The sequence below is a fragment of the Neopelma chrysocephalum genome, unplaced genomic scaffold, assembly GCF_003984885.1.
Source record: "Neopelma chrysocephalum unplaced genomic scaffold, ASM398488v2 Primary Assembly neopelma1_24, whole genome shotgun sequence".
NCBI classification, from domain to species: domain Eukaryota; kingdom Metazoa; phylum Chordata; class Aves; order Passeriformes; family Pipridae; genus Neopelma; species Neopelma chrysocephalum.
The window spans coordinates 50,897,784-50,920,026 of NW_020897693.1; the positions used below are offsets into that span (position 1 = coordinate 50,897,784).

The 22,243-nt window shown below is 42.6% G+C and overlaps 1 protein-coding gene across 12 annotated transcripts; it reads left to right on the forward strand.

The window, feature by feature from the left end:
• The first annotated feature begins 868 nt into the window (after positions 1-868).
• Positions 869-20,955, forward strand: WDR89 (WD repeat domain 89). 12 transcript variants are annotated; one of them, XM_027674169.1, is made up of 3 exons: positions 869-1,210; positions 2,143-2,225; positions 16,848-20,955. In XM_027674169.1, exon 3 carries the CDS (start codon positions 16,879-16,881, stop codon positions 18,046-18,048), a length of 1,170 nt encoding a protein of 389 aa, XP_027529970.1. In that variant the 5' UTR covers positions 869-1,210; positions 2,143-2,225; positions 16,848-16,878; the 3' UTR covers positions 18,049-20,955. The 12 variants fall into 12 exon arrangements, with proteins under 12 accessions (XP_027529970.1, XP_027529974.1, XP_027529978.1 ...); XM_027674170.1 differs by lacking the exon at positions 869-1,210 and adding an exon at positions 1,748-1,807; XM_027674167.1 differs by lacking the exon at positions 869-1,210 and adding an exon at positions 1,890-1,932.
• The last annotated feature ends 1,288 nt before the right edge of the window (positions 20,956-22,243 follow it).

A 22,243-nucleotide genomic window follows, 5' to 3' on the forward strand; every position in this document is an offset into this window, starting at 1 on the left:
AAAAAATGGCTCCCCAGTAATTGTTAAGAAGCCAAAATAAACAAAAAAAGGGCACTTTTTGATGGCAGTTGGTGAATTGGTCTGTCCTGGGTGATACCTGCTTGGCTAAAGGGTTCAGTGACCTGTGCACCTGTGACTCCCCACAAATACAAATATCTGGTTCTAATAAACTATTTAGAGGGGAGACTTTAAGCTGAAACAAGATAAATTATCAATGCAACTGTGAGATACAGGTTGTCTCTCTCACAGTATTGCAGAGTGATCACAGGGAAGGGTAATCTCCACGTGCAGAAAGATGATTGTGCTGGCAGGAACATAACTACATACATTATTTATGTACCTACGTAAATTGAAGTAATAAAAATAACAGTAGATATGCTGGAGCATGTAGAATTAATTAAAATTTTGCACAATAGTAGTGGCAGGCAACTGAGATTGTCAGTACTTTGAAGTATCTTTTGACTGACTTTCTGCTTTAGGGTGGCCATTAAACTGAGGTGCAAGTTGTGGTTTTTACACTGCTCTGTGGTTGTTGTCCATGTGACTTGACCACATCCCTGGGTTTAGATAAAGCTCTTTTTTATCCTGCTAGAAAAACATACTCACTTCAAATGTTTAGATTTTAATTTAAAAAAATGCCAGTGGAAATGTTAAGTAATTTCAAGAAATATTTTAATCAATATCGATAGTGTTATTTATCACAACTTACAGCGTTTATCAGAAAAGACCACAAATGCGATTTTAACCAGTCCAAAAATAAAGATACACATTATTTTTGTCACTGAATAACATCCGAGATTATGGGCTAATGCAGTATTTGACGGTGCTGAACAGTAAATTCAGAGCAGAACAAAGAATTCTGAATTATAAAACTTGGGGCAGTATTAAGTAAAACGTTATAAGAAGCAAACGTTAATTATGCTGTTCTTCTAATAGCCTGGATGTGTCAGCCTATTAAATGGCAAGTAAAAAAAAAAAAGGGGAGAAAAATACTGTTTGGAACTTTAATTGGAAAAATAAGGGTCTGGGAAAATATAACAGCAAGCTGAAGGAAAAGGAAACCTAATTAACCTTCCCTTGTCTGGACCCCGAAAGGAAATAATCCCTCTGTGTTCCTGCTTTCCTGGAGGATGCAGCTCCATGTGACACCCCTGCACAGCCCTTGGACCTGCTTCTCCACAGGTACCACCGACAGCGTCAGCTCCTGCTAGTAACTTGTAAAGGGAAATTCAGCCCCTAATCCTGCTGACCACATCCGATCCCATGTGCCCTGGAGCAAACTCCCCGTTTCCTCGCTGTCCTTTGAGTGACTTAACCCCGCTCCGCTCAACGTGACATCGTTCTCTTTGCGAGGCTCGCTCGGTGCCATCGAACCAGGGGCAGGTCCGAGCGCACGCAGGACTCGGGCCATGAGGCCATGAAGGTCCCTCCCTGCCTTGTCACCCCGGACGGTGACACCCCCGGGCGGTGACACCCCCATCTCTGACGCCCGGCGCCGTCACCGCCGGGTGCCGCAAATGGCGGCGGCTGCTCCACCCCGCCGTGAGGCACGGCGGCCACGGGGCGGGGCTTCCCCGAGGAAGCCAATCAGGACGCGGCGAATGACGTCCAGACACGCCCCTTCTCCGTCTGCACCAATCGTCTTTCTTTGCGTCACCAGGGAGGGAAGATGGCGGCCGGAGCAGCCAATAGGGCGGCGGGGAGGGTCTGGGGGGCGGGGCTTGCAGGGCGCGCACGCGGCGGCGGCTGGAGCGGCTCTGGGGGAGAGGGACAGGGACCCCCTGGAGAGACGGGGATAGGGATCCTGGTAAGGAGCACTGGGGACACCGGGACAGGGACCCCCTGGAGAGACGGGGATAGGGTCCCGGGTAAGAAACAATGGGGACACCGGGCCAGGGACCCCCTGGAGAGACCGGGATAGGGATCCCTCAGGTAAGGAACACTGGGGACACCGGGACAGGGACCCCGCTTAAGGATCATTGAGGGGGCTGGACGAGGATCCCGGGACAAGGATCCCCTGGTGGGCTGCTGTGGGAAGGACCCCGGGTAAGGAACACTGGGGACACCGGGATAAGGACATCGTGTCTGGGCATCTCTGGGTGAGCTGCCAGCCCTCAGCGCTGCCTTTTCCTTCCCCGTCAGGCTGAGCTGGAGCGTCTCTGGCTTTGCTGACAGGCTGTGCCGTGTCGCTGGTGAGATGTGAATCCCAACACTCGACTTGCTCCGTGAGTTTATCCCGTTACTCAGCGAAGCCTGGGAGCTTTGCTCCCAAAACAAGGGCACTCCGGGCAGGGGATGGAGGGCGGGCACTGGCTCGGTCACCCTTTTTCTGCAGCTTTGATGCTGTGCCTGGGACGGAGTGGGCTGGGATTGATTTCTGGCGTGAGAACTGGGTCAGCGTATTGCTAATTTCACGGGCACGGCAGATAAGAGTGACAGGGCAATTAGCGGCTGTCAGGGTTAAATTTAGGACTGTATTGGCTAATCAGTCTGATGAGGAGCAGCTGAGGGAGCTGGGGAAGTTTAGCCTGGAGAAGAGGAGCCTCAGGGGGAACCTTATCGATCTCTACAACTCTCTGACAGGAGGGTGTAGCCAGGTGGGGCTCTTCTCCCAGGTAACAAGTGACAGGATGAGAGGAAATGGCCTCAGGGGAGTTTTGGATCAGATATCAGGGAAAATTTGTTCACTAAGAGGATGCTCAGGCATTGGAACAGGCTGCCCAGAGAGGTGGTGGAGTCACCATCCCTGGACGTGTTCAAAAACCATGTAGATGTGGTGGGCTTGGCAGTGCTGGGTTAATAGTTGGATTCGATGACCATAAAGGTCTTTTCCAACCTTAATGATTCTGTGATTCAATAAAATACATGTATGCGGAAGTTATGCAGGTAAGTACCAGCTGACCTCACCTGGGTTTGGTGAAGGTGGGGATCTTTATTAATAAGAGTAACAGTGTAAAAAAAAAAGAACTAACAGATCTGGAAAAGGTCAGAAGAAGAAATTAAAGTTTTGATTTGGGTTTTTTGTTTGGTTGGGGTTTTTGTTTGGTTGTTTTATTCCCTTTGGAAAACAGCGAAAAGAAATTTTTGAATAAAAAAAGTAGTTAGAGAAACTACTGCCCTCTGCCAGTTTGAAGCCATTCACCCTTGTCCTGTCACTCCAGTTCTTCTCCATGTTTTTTGAAGGCCTCCTCAGGCACTGGAAGGCCTCAATTAGGCCAGCCTTTTTTTTTTTCTGTTTTCCTTAAAATGGCTTTTCTTTCACTGCATCAGGCCTGAGGACAAGAGCCCTTTGCTGAGCAGCCCAAGGATCTGTTCTGTACCTGACTGTGTGGGAGGCCTTGTGTAAAACCAGGTGGTTTTTATGTGCTGGCACCACTTCCTGGCTGGGTTCTGCAGCTTTGTTGTGCTTTTACTGGAACTGTACAAATAATGGGATTTTGAGCTTTAATGGGGGATGGGGGGAAAGCAAAGCAGAGGGAGATCAGCTCTACCATGCTGACCAGCTGTGTTGATATCAAGTTGCCTGTGCCGACATCTAAGACTTGGTTTTATTGGGTGAGTGAAAAGACATTTTCTGTGTGGCTCAGCTTCTCACTAGACATCAAAAAAGAGTGTTGAGACTTGTGAATTGGAGACTTGGCAAGGCCAGGTTTTGGAGATGACTGTGCTTTGGGACTTGAAAGCAGTTTAGGTGCAGGATGGACAGTGGAGGACATAAGAAAGGCAGGAAAAGAGTGTGTTGCCTGTAGTGATGTGGGATTAGGAAGTTCAGCTTCAAACATACCTTTGACCTCCTCAGACTTCAGCCTGACCCACTACCCACTTCTCCCTCAGCTCTTCCTCTTCTTATGTTCCTGTACTGTCTCTTTTCCTTTAATCCAAGGGTTACATGAATTGTTACTGGTGCATTTTCTTCTCTTATTTCCTCCTGCATTTAATTCAGGGCTGGTTAGTTAAATATATGTGGAGGTAACTTGTGGACATGACTGACTAGGGAGTATTTATTTGCTTCCAAAGTAAATGGGAGGCAGAGGGACTGGGAAATAGCATAAAGAAGATGGTTTCTTTGGTAGATGAAGCTTTAGACTGTGAGCAAAGGATGTCTGATGCCAAAACGTTGCCCTCAAATTAAATTGAAGTAGTTAGGATTAATTGTTTCTATGATGTATTTTTGCCTTAGCTGATATTTTGATGCAAGTTTTAACAAAATATTTCAATGGGAACAAAGCAGGAGATGGAGAAGAAGAAGAAGAAATGGAAGAAGAAATTAAGCCAGTCTATAGCTCTGAGAAAATCGTGCTGAAGTTGCAGGAGAAATACTGAGTAATTCCATTAGGCTGCTCTGAAGGTCCCAGCATAGAATGTGTTTTCTGTACTGTTTCTTTGTCTTACAGGATATTCGAGTCTTTTCAAAAATCAAAATATTTTGCAAGTAGTGTCAGGAAGCAAATATTGTGCAGCTGTTAATTTTAACAAGTTCATATTTTCCTACGAACTCTTCAGTCTCCTATGTTTTTATTCTGTTTCTTATGTCAGGTATTAAAGTCCTAAAGGACTATTACATCATAAAGGCAGATCTCCTTTGCAACATAAACCATCTGTACTGTTATTTATACCCTTTACAGACATAAATTTATCTCCCCTTTTCACCTTTATCTGAAGGCACTTCTTGCAGATCATCAGTATTATCAGGTTTTCATTACTAGTTTTTATCACACTTTTTGTATTGTTGAAAAATGTTTTGAGGTGACCTTAATGTTTAGTTTCAGACTAAATTTGCAGCAGATGGAGGAATGAAAGTGTTTTAAAATCTAAACCCTATTAAACCCTATTGTTTTGCTCTTTGAGACTTGTTTTAGATGACTGCACTGTGGCCTTATAAGGGCACTTGCTATTTTTCTTTAATTCTCTAGTTTTCCAGCTAAATGAAAGCTTAATGAATGATCAAAACTAAAGGGTTCCAGAAATCCTTTGTTTAATAAAGCAACTGAATTTTATCTGTGAAAAAACAAGTGCGTTAAAACACTCATAGTTCTTATGCTTAGTTATTAAACTAACTGATTGAAAACCAAAATTAGCTTTAAAGTACAATGATTGTTTTTCTGTCTTGTTAATAATCTTTCTTGCAATTTCTTTCTTTTTTCTTCAGTGGAATTTTACTCTTTTTCTTTTGTATTTTTAGCTGATAAGCAACTTCTGACTTGCACCTCTCTCTGCATCCAGCCATAACTACAGAGGTATTTCTTTTTTCCCCCCGCCTGTTATTTCAAGTCTTGTTAAAAATAAGATGCCAAAGTGCTGTACAATTGCTGAGCAGTGAAATTGGTGAAAAGACAACCAAGCATTTAACTAAAATTGGCAAACTGCTTGCTAGAAGGCGTTATATGCTGGCAGTACCTGGAATAGGAAGCTTCATATATTGCTCACTCTTCCATAATTTGAGAATCTTTTCATGATAATAATTTGTGTATCTTTGTTGTCATGGGAATGACTGAGAAAGCTGGAATTAAGTGGGATTACTTCTTTGTGCAATCAGAAGGGACGAGGAGATAGTTGTGAAAGCAAAAATTCTTGTTTAGAAACAGGTCTTTTACTAGCAATCCTGACTTACTCGAGATTTTATATGGTTTATGAAAGAGTTCTTTGTTGTAAAAGGAGTTAATTTTAGTTTATTCAATGTCTGTCAGAATATCTAAGGAAGTACATGACTCAGTTTTGAAAGGGAGAAAAAGCAGATTTAAGGTTTCATGTCTTTGGTTTCGTGTCTTTGGTAACGATTACCATGTATGTGTATTGAATGTTCCTGCTTTGGGAATGTTTATAGCAGCCAGATATGAGATTGAGAAGGGGAAGGGGTTTTTAGTTGTTGGGTTTGGTTTGTTCACCCCTCCTCCCTGGGAAAATTTAGTGTTGAGTTTTTTGGACTCGATTTTTTTGGACTTGCTGGATGCTAAAAGAGCAAATACAAACACAAGTCAGTCGTTCCCTGTAGGTTTATGTGTGCAATGCATGGAAATATGAGTCTCATCTTGCATTATCATGAAGTCTGAAAGATGAAAAGCTCTGAATTGAAGTCACAAAATGAGACTTCCAAACAGAACGTGTGTATATTTTTAACCTCTGAAAGATCAGAAAGAAAGGTTGTGGTGTAGTTTAATTTGGCTGGGTTTTTTCCTTCTTAATTTTTTGGTGCTAGACAGTTCTAAGCGAAGGCTGTGATTTTTTTGATTAATGGTCTCATTTGAGGAACTGAGGCTCTTAAAATGATGAGAAAAATACTGGTACCTTAACAACATGCTTTGCAGTACTCCAGGCTGTGTGTTTATCCTCTGCCTCGCACTCCAGATTGATTTTTTTTGTTTGTTTGTTTGTTTCCTTGGATACCGCTCTGTTAAGGAGACAATTAGCTGGTCGTAACCGAGTAATCGCAGTGGAGGAATATAAAGATGTAACAAGAAAAGTGCTGTGATGCGAATCGCGACTGAGCCGCTCCGGGTGACGGTCACTGGCGACATCCAGTGGCCAAGTGCGGAATAACATCCGCGGAATAACCTCCTCTGTCCCCCCCCGACTCCCGCGTCCCAAACTTCTTGGGATTTTCCGCCTGGGCGAGTAGATGTGGCCGCGTGGAAGGGCACGCGCAAGCCCTTAGGCTGTTATCCCGACAGCTCCGGGGTGATGGAGAGAGGAGGCCGCATTAAGCTGGAAGTCGCATCCTCTCTGAGCACGTAGATGCCCTCTTACTGTGGTCCTAATTCTGCTTTTGCTGTGGAGTAAGCAAATGTTGTCTTGCTATTGTCTGCCCGGCAACGTGGTATCTTCCATGAAGAAATAATTAGCCAGCTTATCTCGGAGTTGCTTGTTTCTCAGTCTGCCTTCCTATTTTTGTGTTCCTTGCTGTGCAAGGACAGTGGTGGGTGCCAGGCTGACGGGGTTATAAAAGCAGATGAAGGCAGTTTAAAGGTTTTGCCCCCACTGTTCTAATTGGAAAGTATTTCTTAAGATAAACTTTATAATTTCTGCTCCATATTTTATTTATGGCCAGTTTATACTCTTAAACTCTCATGCCAGTATTGTTCTTGAGCAGCTCCCCTCCCTCCTCAGCCTTTATTCCTTTGATGTATTTGTAGATAGTGATCGTATCCCCTCTCGTTGTCTGTCTTTGCCAAGCTACACAAGGCAAAGCATCCAGCTACTTCTTGTAAAATAAACAGTCCATTACCTGGATCATCTAACCCTTCCTTCTCTGCCCTTGATTATGGCTTAGATATCAAGAGATTGACCTCAGCAAAGAGCACTGCTGGGAGCCCGCTATGACCCTGTGAAATATGGGTTTACTAAAGCATTGAAAACAAACATGGTTTGAGAGCAGGGCTATTAAAATGCATAAAGCTCTCAACTTTGCTTTTTATCCTTGTCTTATTTTGGGGCAACAAGCTGCTGAAGATGTTGGAAAGGTGTTTGTGGATCTCAGAAAAATAAATCCCCCCACAGGTCTTAGGGGTTCATGAGTGCTAACAAAAACATACAGGTTTTGTTATGATTTGGTGATTTGTCAGCAAGGATTGTGTTGCTGCATATAGAAGATCTCTTGATCAGAAAGTCTGGAGTATCAATACCTGCACACTTTCTCCTTTGTCCTTCCTTTTCACGATTCTATTTCTTAGGACTGAGTCCTAAAGCACTTTAAGAGTGAAAAAGCAGTTGAACATGAACTTCAGTGCAGTGTGGAAAACCACTGTGCACTTGGGTGTTACAAAAAGGGAAAGCCGATTTGTTTTTTTATCTGTTATGGCATTAGTGAGGCTGCTGCTGGAGTGCTGTGTATGGTTCAAGTGTAAGCACTGTCTAAAGGCTCTTGAAAACAAAGAGCTGAAGAGAATGTCTTGCATGGGTTCAGTGTGCACATTCCTGATTCCTTAGCATCTTTTATGGAGACTCAAAAGTAAATTCTCATGAACAGGATGGAGTCAACATAGCTCTGCAACCCTTTATTTCAACCTCTTCCATCCTCCTGTTGTCACTTAAATGACATCTTTTCCTTTTGTCTGCTACAAAGCATTGAAAATTGAGCTTAGGGCATGATAAAGATTCATCAGAGCCTCCAGCTGTCAGACTGTGCACAAAGAGCATGTTTTGGAAACTGATAGTCTGTGAACTGTCATGGGCACACAGAGATCTCCAGTTTCTGTTGTTGCTTTGAAACTGGAGAGGGTCTGACAAATTACCTTGACGTGGGGATGTTCTGGATTAGAGAAATATAAAAAATGGATATTGTAGGGATATCACTGGCAAAGACACCTTAGTCATCTGCAAGTTCTGGGGAAGCAAATAAGGAAAATGAGGAGAAGTTTTTTCCCCTGCTTAGGCTTGACAGATGTTTGTGCCTGTGCAGCACATCTGGAACTGCAGAGAGTTGCTTGGGTAGTGATATTAGAGTAGTGTTCAAAATTGCCAAGCACACAAATGTTGTGTGTGTTGCATACATAACTGCACATGTAGGGGAATATCTTGTTACCTGTTCCCCAGCAACTGGTTTAAGGTAGGGTTTTTAAGAAAAGAGTCTTGAAAGCATAATAGTCTTGTAATTTGAAGAATGAGCTCTGGTAATGAAGTGTACTAAGCTAAATTACTGTTGTGAAAGAATTTCTAAAATATTCTGGTAAATAAAACATTTTATGCCATTGTAGGTATTTTGGCACCAGTGTGTGGGAGTAGGAGCTATTTTTCCAACTGTAGTAAAGTTACTTTATATCCTTTTATTATGGTTGCTGCTAAATTTAGGCTGAAATTTCCCAGGCTTCCTGTGGTGTAGAAACAAATTATTTGGAAGAATTTCAGCAAAATTTATTAATATTTGGGAAGAATCTTCTTACTCATTTTCAGGTTTCTTTTATATGAGGATATTGGTAGCAAGTGGCAATGTCTAAATGAAGGAAATAAATGGTGTTGTTTCAGAGTCACTAAATTATTCATGCAGCTGCATAAGTAATTCTTTCCTTTCACCTTTCTCTGTAGGGTGGATGGTTGGGATTGCCCGTTCACGTGATGGTTTTGTTCTGCTTAAAATGGCCCTGAAAATCATCACTCTTGGAGTCCTTTCCTGTAATCCCAAATTTGAAAGGGCATCGGAGCACTTTTTGACTGTGGAATTTGCAGGTGCATTGCAGTGTCAGTCTGACTTTTGCATTTTATCTTGCAGTGTAGATGTTCAGAACAAGGCTTTTCCTTTTGAAAGTCTGCTGCTGACTGTACTTACCAGTGTTTGTGTACACAAGTAGTGCTGACTGTACTTACTAATGTTTGTGTACGCTAATGTTTGTTTGGGTTGGGCAAATACTGTCCTTGTTTCCCTGATTGAGAAAGTAAAGAGTGAATGTTGCACCTTGCTGGGAATATGCTCAGTGAGCTGTTCTGCCACGGGCAGGGCTAGGAATTGCTTGTAGGCCAGGCTCTTGTTCAAATGCACTCGGATAAATAGCTTTATTTCTGTCTTCCTTATCTGTGAGATGACCATCTTGGTGCTCAGCTCTAGTGCCAAGTCAGAGAGCGAGCTGTTGGACCTTTTAACAAAAGAAAGTGCTGTTGTAACACGAGGAGGTGTGTGAGGAATAGTTCAGAGAAAGGCATGAACCTTCTCTGAGCTGCTCATGGCTGAGAACATTGTACCCTACGTGTCTGATTTCCAGCAGTTGTTGTCTGTGTGTTATTTGAGAGGCTGATTAGTTCTGTATCTTCTTTCCTAAGTTTGTGGTTACAAAAAGTCGTGTCAGTATGATGTGTACGGTGGGAGGTGCTCACGGGAGAAAGGAAATGACTTTTCTGTGGTCACTGTGGTCTGATGAGATAAGCACAAGTGCAGAAGGCTGAGACTTGGATTCTCTCCAAGTTTTACAGCAGGTTGGCTGGAGAGCTGTGGTTCCACTGCAGGCAGACACCAGCACACAGAGGTGCTGTGTCCTGAGGCCATGAGTTGTCTGGCATCTTCTGGAGACGGGAGCACTGGGTGTTTGTGTAGCACTGGGACAGTGAAATCTTCTGGAGCAGTTGGGGGCACACACCATCAACCTTCTGTTCCTTGTGGTGGGGGTGCTAACAGATATCCTGGATCCCCTCGTGGGAGGAGGTGGTTGTTGGAGACAAGGAGAGTGTCAGAGCTGGTCATGGTTGCCCTGCTAGATGTGTACTGTTCTTTTAGAGGGTGATCTGGACGCCTCACCCCACATGTTATTAGTGTGCTGGAGTACAGGTCAGCTGAGCACTGTTTGTGCCTGGGAGGAGAGGGGAGAAGGAGGAGCAAGGGGCACAAACCTCATATTTGACCCCCATTGTGGAGCCTGCTCAGTGCAAAAGCCAGGGCCCAGCACTAGGATAGTTTCCCTGTCCTGTAGAATCCATCCAAGGATGCAGCATTTGTTGTTTACCTGTTCAGAGGCTGTGACCGTGCCATTTAGGCATAGATCAGCTTTCACAGACTGTTTATAAATACAGTATGCTTTACCCCCCCAAAAAAAAGATAATATATATAATTTAGAATATAAATATCCCAGTATCTCTTTCTGTAATTTACCCCTTGCCTGGGACTCTTTCGGATCTGCCTGTATAAAATAGGATTGCTTCTGCTGCAGCTTCTGTCAGCTTGATCTGAGAATAGCCATGAGAGTAAAATAGAGCATCTCTTATCCTCTTATTACTCCTTTATTGGATGACCACCTTATCCACACCTGGACCCAGTAGCATCCTCTGCCTGGTGAGGTCACTACGAGGAAACCTCCCCCTGCCAAGGAAGTTCTCAGTTGGGTCCAGCTGCTCGTGGCAGGGTGGGGTTTCAGTGGCAGAGCTTCCTTTGTGACTCCTGTTAGTGGGTCTGTGTCACCAGCAAGGAACTGAATGAAAAGAGAAGACTGAAAAAGGAAGATTCTCAATATGTTTGAAATATTGTTTGACACAGCTTCTTAGAGTAAACAGAAATTATGGTTCCCATGCTCTGTGTCAGGGTCTCCTAAATTGTTCTAGAGAAGGTAGTTTAGCTATCTGAGCATCAGATTTTAGTAATTTTGCCTCAATTTTGAAGCCAAAATTAGTAATTTGACCATTTTTATAGTTTTGTGTAGTGCTCTCAAGCTTATTTGAATTTTTTATTTGTACATTGGATTGTTCCACACTTAGATTTTCCTTCTGATGATTTGTCTTCTGGGTCCTTTGCAGATTTTTGCCATCTTTTTGGTTGAAGGATTTATATTGATGAGCTCTCAGTTACTCAAGTTTCATTGTTAATTCACTGCAATTTGGCTCTGAAGGTATGCCTAAATTTTCTAAATCTCTCCTCTCTTCACCATATTTTCCAAGGTTGGATGCAGAATCAGGATAGATCTTTCTAGTTGAAATAGAGAATCTTACACACAAAAACATATTGAATATGTGCTTTTTATGATTTACGCATTTAAAACCACGCTTGGTCACATCCAAAAGTTGTTTTTGAGTTCTCTCTATGGATGTCCAGTATAATATTCAAAAAGAGGTTTTGTTTCTGCATTGACATGAACACCTGTTTATGCCCCCAAAAGATGAGTTCACAAAAGTTGTAGTTTCCTTTTAAAAATTTTTTTAAAATTATTGAATCCCAAAGCACTGGGCACCTGGGCCTTTTTCCCTTTGGTCTCTCCTACCTCTGACTCTTATTTTTTCTGTCCAACCAATACTGTTGTTTTAGGCCATTTCCTTGGTTCTCTCTCCCACCTACAGCTCCTCTCTCCTCCTGCTGAACAGGATTGTACCCCTGAGGTCAGTACTGGTGGGAGGGTAGGAATTGATTTCATGGAAGGCAAGTAGCTTGGCAGACCTAATTTTTTTGATCTTCCCATAGACTTTGTTGCTGCACTGTTTTATCTCTTTCCTCCTTTCTGCTCTCCTGATATAATTTTCTCTGTGCTGCAAATGAAGGATTACATGGAGTTTCTTTCTTGCTGTGCTTTACATTTGGAAACGAGATGTAGCTGATTTGAGAGGATGAAATAATTCTCTTGGCAGTTACATCTTGTCTCTGCACTTTAGCGTAGCCTCTCGTGCATCTTATTCCCTTCCTGCCCAATGACTGAATGCTCTTCCCTCTGCCTCAAAAATGGCTTTGTGGGAACGCTGGAAAAACACCTTATCTCTCTGCTTTGGTAAAACAACACAACCAGCTATGGGAGTGTGCATCCTGGAGAAATTAAGCATTCCTGAGGGGTGCTCTGTTCCTCCCCTCAGTGCTCAGGTCGTTTGCTGATCCATCTTGTGCTGGGAAGTGGTGCCAGCGCGGAGAGGTCTCCGCAGGCTCCTGCATTAGTGGAGAGCGGAGCACTAATGTGTTCTCCTCGGCCAACCCCGCCTTGGCAGCTCTGCTCTCAAATGCAAACCACATGTCATGTTTGCGTGCATGAGCTGCTTCCCACTGCCCAGAGCTCCGGGTCTCTGTTCTTAGTCTCTGTTCTCGAACGTGTAATAGTTGTGAAAATAAAGGGAGGGTCTGTTTGTATCGTTTATAGTAGGAAAGAACAGTGCAAGATTTCATCTACTGCTGTTCAGATCCTTTGCTATTTTTGGTGTTTGACCTCTTCAGAGAGGATTGCCAAAACTACAGGTTGTTTTCATTTTTATTACGTGTTTCTGCCCTCCTACTCGTAAGTTACTCTTACGTTGCTGATTAAATCTTTGAGAAAGTGCCATTTCTCCGCATTTTCCGTTGTATTTTTCAAAGGTAAATTTATATTTCTGTATGTTTTTGAGCTAACATTCCCTTTTGGAAAGGAGAACTGTGCAATTTGGCAGCATCTTCTGTACACCACTAAAAGGAGAAGGAAAATAACTTCTGAGTTCCTGGTTTATCTTTTGAAAAACTTTCTGGATTAGAAGAAGACTCAAGCTTGTTGGCTTGAACTGAGGCTGCACAAACAGCACAGCAGTATGTGCTGGGACACTGTTAAATGTTTAGTTTGTGCAGATAGGTGCTTGCTTTTCATTCCTCCATCATTGGAAAGAGCTACTTTCAGCAAAACAGTTTGCTTCTAGTTTGGCTGTGTGGTTGTTTCCACACTCCACCAGTGAGAAACACATAACAAAAGCATCTGAAAATCCTGTCCTGCCTCTTTGGCATCACTTCCACTTCGTGCCTTCTGTTCTAAACATTGAGCTTATTTCTTTTTTAGAGGAGCCTTGTAGGATGCCCTGGAGGTCAAAATATTTTAGGTTATTTCAGACAACTGTATTTATTCTGAGTTCCCAAGATGTAATGAGTTTTGAGTGTCCTTCAAGAAGCTTTTCTGGTAGTTGTGATATCCAGGAGAATGTGCAGGGGTTGCAAATAACTGTGAAGTTGATTCATAGAGCAGATCACACGAGGGTAGTACCAGAGGACTAGATACAGTGACACAGAAGTTTCAGGGTTAATTTGTAAGATGTGACTTTGTCTTGCTCAGGGGGTGCAGGTGTGGATGCAGCTGAAAGGTGCAGCTGTTCCATCTGAGGAATGGTGATGACCAAGGATGGGTGATGACCCCTCTTCCAAACACAAGTGACTGGCCATAGCCAGACACCTTCAGCCACAGACTTGTGTGCCCTGCAGAGCCTTTGTGTTAGAGTTTGTCACGTTAGCAAGAGCAGTTTTCCTCACAGATCGTCACAACTGGCTGTTGTGCTGTATCCACAATATGTCAGGTTTCAAAGACACTGACTTTGCCAAAGGATTCTTTGTGGCAGGAACAAAACAGATAACTGTTGTTGAACTTAAGGAGTGCTAAACTAAAAGTGCTTCAGTGCAGAGGACCATGTGCTTTGTAGGTGGCTGCAGTCCAATGCTTAGTTATCTTCTATTGTGTTTGGAAGACCATTGTTTCCTATTTGTCTCATAAATTTAACACAGATCCTATTCCTGCCATTTAAACATTCCCATCAAAATACAACAGTGACTTCCCCTTCTGAAAAGGAAGGGCTGGCAGCTACACCCTGAAGTTTGAGCATGGATTGTTTATATAACCTTCAATCACAATTTCATAATAGTCTGAAGACTTTCTTACTAGGGCAGACATTTTACCGAGTTTTTAGCAAAAACCTGGCTGTCATCAAATGCAGTTTTAAGGCTTCTTAGTTGTTGCAGTGGAAATAGAATTGAAAACTGAACCCTCTAGCTTCCTGATGATAGAAATTGCACTTCTGTCTGAAAACATGAACAGCTTTTTTTGGTATTTCAGAATAGCTGTGCTTATGTCAATTGGGGTAAAAGCTTAAGAGCTGTCTTGGGCTAATTTTATATCTCAAAAAATATTATTAAATCTGAATGAACTTCTGGGTACTTGTAGAGTTCCCTTGTCCTCCCCAGCAGTAAAAGCTCTGACATGACTGTTGCAGAAACTGCTCATTGAATGATATTCTCTATCAAAGTCAGTAATATTTAAACAACTGCAGCTCGCTTTCCAAATGGATGACATTTGTCAGGAACATGTCTGTTTGAGTTTACTTGGCCTTTTGAGTAGAAAAAGCCTGAATATTTAGAGCTTAAAATTCAGGTCAGCTTGGAAAACTACATTTTTCTTACAAAAAGTTTACAGAGAGAACCTGTTTTTTTTAGTCACCATAGCTCTACAGGAAAGCTGTTTTACAAAAACTCCTTTCTCCACCCTCAACCATGTGTGTTTGAAACTGTATTTAAATTGAAGCTTCCATTGTAATTCTTCAGTAAATTGGATTAAGTAGAAGTTTTCCTTCTTAATGACATTAAAATGTTTTATTTCTAAAAGTTATATTATTAATTTGCATGGGATTTTAACAGTTTTGTGTTTAAGCAGTGTAGCAACGGCGTTTGAGAACAGTTGGCTTTGTGTAATAGTTCTAGTAAAATCTTGTTTCATTTGAGGACATACCCAGGAAAGTAAGGAAGGAGCAAGCTCTGTGGGTAGGCTGTACACAGGGTAATGCCAGAAAACATGTTGAACTTCTTGTCTTCAGAGGGGAAAGGAGTTTCCACAGGATGTCTGCTTTTTGTGGCAAAAACGACTTGTAGATGTGCTCTGAAAGGTTGCTTTGATGTAGGAGATTAACCTGGGGACCTCATTGTCAGGATATTACCGAGGCAAATCGCTTAGTGAGATTATTTGTGACTTGGGAATTAAGTTTTTATGTGTGCCTACTTAAGCTGTTTCTTAAGAATTTGCTCGTCTGTCACATGGTGTCATGAATATTTGTGAGCACCAAACAGGAGGAGGGAAAGCAAAGCCTGAGACTACAAACAACACCAAGGAGAAAAAAAAAACAAACCAGAATGCAATTTTGTCATAGCAACTTTTCCTTTGTTTTTAGTCTCTCATGGACAATTAAAATAATTACTACTAAAACAAGTAATGCATGGAAACTTGCACATTCCACCCCTAAAACTCCAGCCTGAAGAATTTGCAGAAAAATTGATGATAGGACAGCTGGGAAGGCATGAGAATATTTTCTTGCGTTCTGGGTCTTCCTGATTTTTACACCATTTCTGTTTGGATTTTTTCTCCAAAAGGGTCATTTCATGCTTGTAGTAACTGGGATTGGCTGCTGGCCCAGTCCTTAAAGAAATATTGGTACCAGTGAGAAGTCACTGGAGTGTTGACCCCTTAGAACCTGCTGTGATTCCCTCAATATTTGAGTTTTGATCTTTTTTTAAACACAGAAGAGTGGTCTAATTGAACCTGTGATTTTAACAGAAGTCACTCTTGGATGGCTGTGCTTAACATACCCCACCTACGTCTTCCTTTAAAAAATGGTTGTAGTTTGTGAACTCACTAAAACCATGTATTGTTCGTGGTAGCAAATATCTCTTTAAAATTTAAATACTTCAATGCTTTTTCTGACTCTGACTTGATGGAAACCTTTACTGAAATTACAGAATTGAATTTTCCTTTGTGTTACAGAAAGGAGCACTTTTTTTTTATTTTTTTGTTAGGGCATATTTTAGAAGTGAATCAATGTGTGAGAGGATCAAGAGCATATTGTTTAATGTTGGCTTTGCTTGGTAAAGTTTTGCACTTATGTGCATGGCTGAAATAGTTTGGGTTTCTAGGAGGGTTCAGTAGTGCTAGAGAAGAATTGCCTCTGAAGAGAAGATTTTTATCAGCTGCACTAAAAGCCAGTGTTATGTGGTTTTATAGGAGGCTCAGAAAACATTGAGGTTCTTGGGAGAATTGATGAAAGAGGCAAAGATAATTGCAGTGAATTCCACTGATGTCACGTAGCCTGTTTAGGTGGTCCCTGATATGCTGACAGGTGTTTCTGTGCGTCATTGGGCACCTAAATACTTGCAAAATTATCTCATCAAACCATTTCAGGCTGTAGTTCTGTGTAATTTTGGTCTTGTTCTCTGCCTCCCCTGTGCACGTCCCTCAGCACAGAAGTTCACTTAAGAACTCTCCTGCAGCTGTACTGATGCAGCTATTTGTGGGCTCTGCTTCCTAGAACAAAACTTATTCCTCTTCAGGTAGTGGTGATGACTTCATTTTGTTCCCAATTGTGGAGAACATCACGTTACTTTATAAAAATAATAAGGCAAATTTAGCTAAGTGACTCTCCTAGGATTCACAGATAGGCTGTTTAATCTGTTAAGGGGATTATCTGGTGTAGTGCTTACAGACACGAGAGACTGAACTCCTTAACTCAGGGAGCCCTTTCCTGTTCTCTGTTCCTGTGAATGAAGTTGTGGTGGGGAAGGACATGAGGGCAATTGAATTTTGGCTTCACTCATCACTTCTGCGGGAGACCCTTTTTCATACGTACTTTTAAAGCTAATACTAGTTCAGAACATTATAATTAAAACTCTCCTTGGATTTTATTTATTCCAGGTTTCTGGCAAGGTTGGGAACAGCCTTTGAGATGGCTGCAGTGGAGAAGGTTGAGGAGCAGCTCGCGAGTCTGCGCATAGCCAAGCGCTCTGCGCCGAGCCAGGAACCTGCTTACCTGCTGGACATCGACCTTTCCAGACCTGCTCAGTCTGAAAACAGTCGCTTTGTGGCAGTTTCCTGTTCCAATAAGTCCATTAGGGTGTACAACAGGGAAACATTACACTTCCTGAGGGAGTACAACAGCCATCCCGGGATACTCAGTGGGGTCAGATTCGCACGCGCGTGTGACAGCGCGGTGTTCTCAGCCTGCAGTGACGGCACAGTGAAATGCTGGGATGTTCGTTCAGCCACTCAGAAACCTGTGCAGGTATTCAGTGGATATCCTTCCAACGTTTTCATCAGTTTTGATATCAATTGCAGTGATCTCATCGTTTGTGCTGGGACAGAAAAAGTTGAGCAGGACACGTTTCTGGTGTTTTGGGATGCAAGAGGCATTACAGACTGTGCCAGCTCAGCTAAGGAACCCTTGGGAGTCTATTCTGAAAGTCACAATGATGACATCACTAAAATCTGTTTTCATCCTGTTGAACCCAATTTGGTAGTTTCTGGGTCAACCGATGGATTGGTCAATGTGTTCGACATCAACAAGGATAACGAAGATGATGCTTTGATATCAACTTGCAATTCAGATTCATCAGTGAGTTTTATTGGCTGGTCTGGGAAAGATTATAAACAGGTCTACTGCCTGACACATGATGAGGGATTCTGCTGGTGGGACACGGCTCAGCTGGACACCGAGGAACCAATAACACTGTTGCATGTCCTGGATGTCAGAGACTCGGTCTGCGCTGAAAACCAGAGCCTGCACTACATGGTGGGGGGCTTGTACCACGAAAAGGCAGAGAAACTCTTCCTTATTGGGGGAACCTCCACAGGAAACATCCACCTGATCAGCTGTGGCACCGATGGGCTGAGCCTGGTGGGGACCCTCAGCGGGGGCCACTCTGCCACCGTTCGCTCCTTCTGCTGGAACCTGGCGGATGAGTCTCTGCTGACGGGTGGAGAGGATGCTCAGCTGTTGCTATGGAAACCCGGAGCTGTGGAAAGGTCCCTCACAAAGAAGGCATCTCTGAAGATTGCTTCTTCCGTGCAGAAGAGAGTGAGAGTTCACAACAGCTCCCTCAAAAGCAGGAAAAAGTAAAATGCTGGAAGTGGGAATCTCTGCTGTGTCGAGTTCTGGTGTTTCATCTCTCAGGCAATGCTTGGCTGTGCTTTATTTGGAGGTATTCTGTGGAAAGAACTATGGTGCTTGAATTCCCCCGGGAATGTATTTCAGTCATCAGAAGAATGTCTCTTATTTTTTTAAAGTTGCTAATGTTAATCAGAAAAGAGTAAACGTCTGCTCTTGAGTTCTCCAACAACAGATGTTAAATCATATTATGTAAAACTGTTTCTCTGGTTAATTAACGTCTCAGGCAATGTTTTAAATGTGTAATATAGGCCTGTGGCTTGCAAAGTTTGTTACCTTCCCAGTGAAATTCCCTGGCACACTTAAAAAGCTTTTGTATTTCATGCTGTATTTTGCTTCCTTTACAGGAAACATAATGAAATTGCTCAATTTAGTAAAAGATTTTATGTCACATCTTAATGCTTGAGGGAATTACTTATTGATGAAACAGAAAATAAGTAGTTTTGCACTGTCACATCACTGGTTTAGAACGAGCTCATAAGGAAGGAGTTTATAGAGCCATATTTTTCATAGCAGATATGAATGTATTCAACCAAAGAGGAGCACATGATTCCAAACAGCTAATTTGTATGTGTATGAGAACTATTAAACTGGCATTATTTAGGGCATGTTTCCTGCATGAAAATACCCAATAATCTTGTAAGCAGCTTCATTCTGTCATGGTAAGTGCACCTGGAAGACTGGGGAGATCTTTGGTGGGTTAAAGACATCGACAGGTGTAATTATACCAGTGGTGCTTAAATCCCAAATCCTGACTTTTGAAATAAGCTGGTATCACATGCTAAGTGGGAATGTTGTCCTGGAGTTCAGAAATGGTTTCTGAGGTACAGAAGATACCTCTGGTGTATGGTTACAGCTGTGCTGAAGATGCCTTAATCATCTGTGGAAGTGAAGCCTTTTCAACCACAAGTATTGGGTTTCCACACAGTGTTTCACAAACTGTTAAGGTCCTTTAGCCACAACTGTGAATCCATTGTTGTTTTGGCTTTGCCCATTGGTGATAATTAAGATGAGTCACTTGTTTTTGTTACTGCTGGTTATTTAAAAGTGCAGCTTCAATTTAAAAATCACATTTCTCTAAACCTTTTTTTTTTCCTATTACTTTTGTAAATTCAAGTTACCCCCAACATCCACATCTTTTCAAATGCCTTTCAGATGAGTTTGTGCTATTTTGAGACAAGGTGGGCAGCAAGTCTCAGGACTACAATACACTTGGATCATGTGCCCTCTCCAGATTTACTCTTGACAGGTCACTGGCTGTTTCTGTGGAACACACAGTTCTGTAACTGAGTGGACCAGAAGCTTCAGACTCCTCTGCTTCACTGTAATGCCCTCACGGGCCTGAATTGGTTCGGTACCAAGTTGGGGGTGGGGAACCAAAGGATGATTCTGAGACCTGTTTCATTGCAGGTACAATATACAAATTACTTTTTAGATGTTTATCCACTCTTTCCCTGGTATCTTGACACAGTGGAGTCGAGTCATTGGATCTGTTTGACGCTTGATTTCTTGAAGGCAGTTTTGTGTTCAGATAGAGAAATGCACAGAGAGGGAGCTTGTGGTGGTCTCCACTTGCTTTCAAGTGTCTGTTGAGTGAAATTCAGTTGTGCTCTGCCAGCTGTCTCTGAACTAAAACAGCAGAGATGGGAGTTCCCTTACCAAAGTTTGCAGTATGCAGCCCTATCTGTTACCTTGTTTCTGAATTAGGTGGGTATCGATTTGTTCTGTATCAGTGACAGTTAAAGTCGTGATTTTCCCTGTGAAGCTGATTTCTCCCTTTTATGTGCACAACGGAAATAGCAACAGAAGGGGTAAAACACGTGTATGTATCTTAAAATTCTGCCAGAGCACAGCAGCTCTCACGAGACTCAGGGTTGTGTTGCCTCTGAAAATACTTGATTTTGTTGTTTTTCTTCTGTGTTGACTCAGTTTCAGGTTAATACCCATAAAATAAACATAGATGGAAACCACATGTGAACAAGTGATCAGCATTGCTTGGTTCTGTAAGCTGCAAACACTGTTTCATAAACCACAGAGCACTGGCAGAATCCATATGTGATCACATAAATAATAATAATACACTTGAAGTTAGGCAGGTTAACTTGTCTGGCTGTATTTAATCTCTTATTATTTTGATGTCTGTAAGTTGGCTTCAGCATTTTTAAGAAACTTAAAATCATGGAATCAGAGAATGGTGCAGCACCTTGCACTTGGCCTTGTTGAATGCCACAAGATTCCCATCTGGAGCTTGCCCAGGTCTCTCTGAGTGGCATCTCGTCCTCCAGGAGTGTCAACTGCATCACTCAGCTTGGTGTCACCTGCAGACTCGCTGAGGGTGCATTTGATATCATTATTGAAGTTACTAACCAGTACTGGTCCCATTACAGACTCCTGAGGGACCCCACTGACCTCTGGACACTGAATTGCTGACCACTACCCTCTGGATGTGACAATCTAACCAATTCCTGACCTGTTGAACAGTCCATCCATCAAATCCATATCTGTCCAATTCAGAGAAAGTTGATGTGGGGGACTGTGTCAAAGGCCTTGCAGGACTCCAGACCTGACCTTTATAAAACTTACGTAATTGAAACTATGTGCAAGTAGCATTCGGAAATCATCACTGTGTGAATTGTTTAACCCCAGGGGAAGCTTTAATTCCGGAAGCAGGATCAGATTTCTTTTCCAGTAAATGAGAAGCAAAAATCCAGACAGACTACTTAAATGCAGAAAACAGTGTCCATCTTTATTCTGAGTTGATAGTAAACCCGTTGTACGATATATTTGAGTAGCAGGAGATTATCCTGCTCTGAACACATGAAAATAAACTTATTTGCATTTGGCACATTATTAAATTTACTCTTTGTTTCTGTTTCTTTTCTTTATGATTAAAATCCAGTACTTGCACATTCACAGTTGCTGTTGTTCAAGTAGATGATGTATCACGATAACATTCCATAGTTGGTGGGTAACTTTAGGAATTAATTTGAGTGGATGATTTTACCCACACTGTGGGGTTGCAGTGGAAATTATTTGACAAATCTAAAGGTGTGAATTCGTTTCTAGGTGAAATTTGTTTAGCCAGTTAAAAGCTATTTTGTGGACAGATTGTATATGGCACGTGTCCTATGTATTCAAACTGCGTATCCACATTAAAATATCCCTTAGCAAAGATGCTGATACAGTAAAACATTTTAAAGCCATGAAGTGCAAGCTTTGTGCTCAGTTCGGAATGACAGCTTTGTCAGTGACCTGATGTGGATCTGTAGGTCAGGGTGTTGTTTGAAGCAATGAGTTTTGTCATGGGAAGTGCTGACTCAGCACCTGCACACTCCTGTAGCTGCATCTTGTGTTTTCCAGACTTAACAGACTGGTTGGGTTTGGAAGGGACCTCCAGAGATCATCTGGGCCAACCCCCTGCTCGAGCAGGGTTTGAATATCTCCAGGGAAGGAGATTCCACAGCCTCTCTGGGCAGTGTGTTCCAGTGCTTTGCCACTCTCACAGTAAAGAAGTTTTTCCTCATGTTCAGATGGAACTTCTTGTGCATTAGTTTCTGCCTGTTGCCTCTTGTCCTGTTGCTGAAAAGAGCTTCTTGACACGTATCCTTAAATATCTGTGTTTTGGGGTGAGCCACCCTTCTGTCAGGATGGAGCCCAGCCATGGGGGTTGGGTATGGACACAGTTAATTGCAGTGTCAGTTAATCAGCAAAGCTTTTGTACTCCTGAAAGAACTGACACCTTTGCCCACCTCCTAAAGCTCATCTGCATTTGTTATGGTTAATTTGGAATTACTTCTCTCCACCCCTTCAAAATGGTCTTCTGTTATTTGGTTTCTTGGTCTTTTTTTGGGGGGGGGGATAGTAGTGAGTTGTGTCATGGTACCTGCTTTTCTGGAGGGGGATGAGTCCTTTCCCTTTTGTCTGGGAGCTCTCCTGTCCTGTCCATGGGCTGCTGGACTCTGCAGTTCTTATCACACCAAATGGAGGGTGAAAACCAGAGAGAGAGAAGAAAAAAAGGGAGGTTGGCTCCTGCTGACCCTCTGACAGGGCATCTGTCCAAGGAAGCTCCTCGACGAGGAGCTGGACCCTCTACCTTTTGAAATATATGTAAGGGCTTATTCTTGAGCTTGTTGTAAGCAGGACAGGA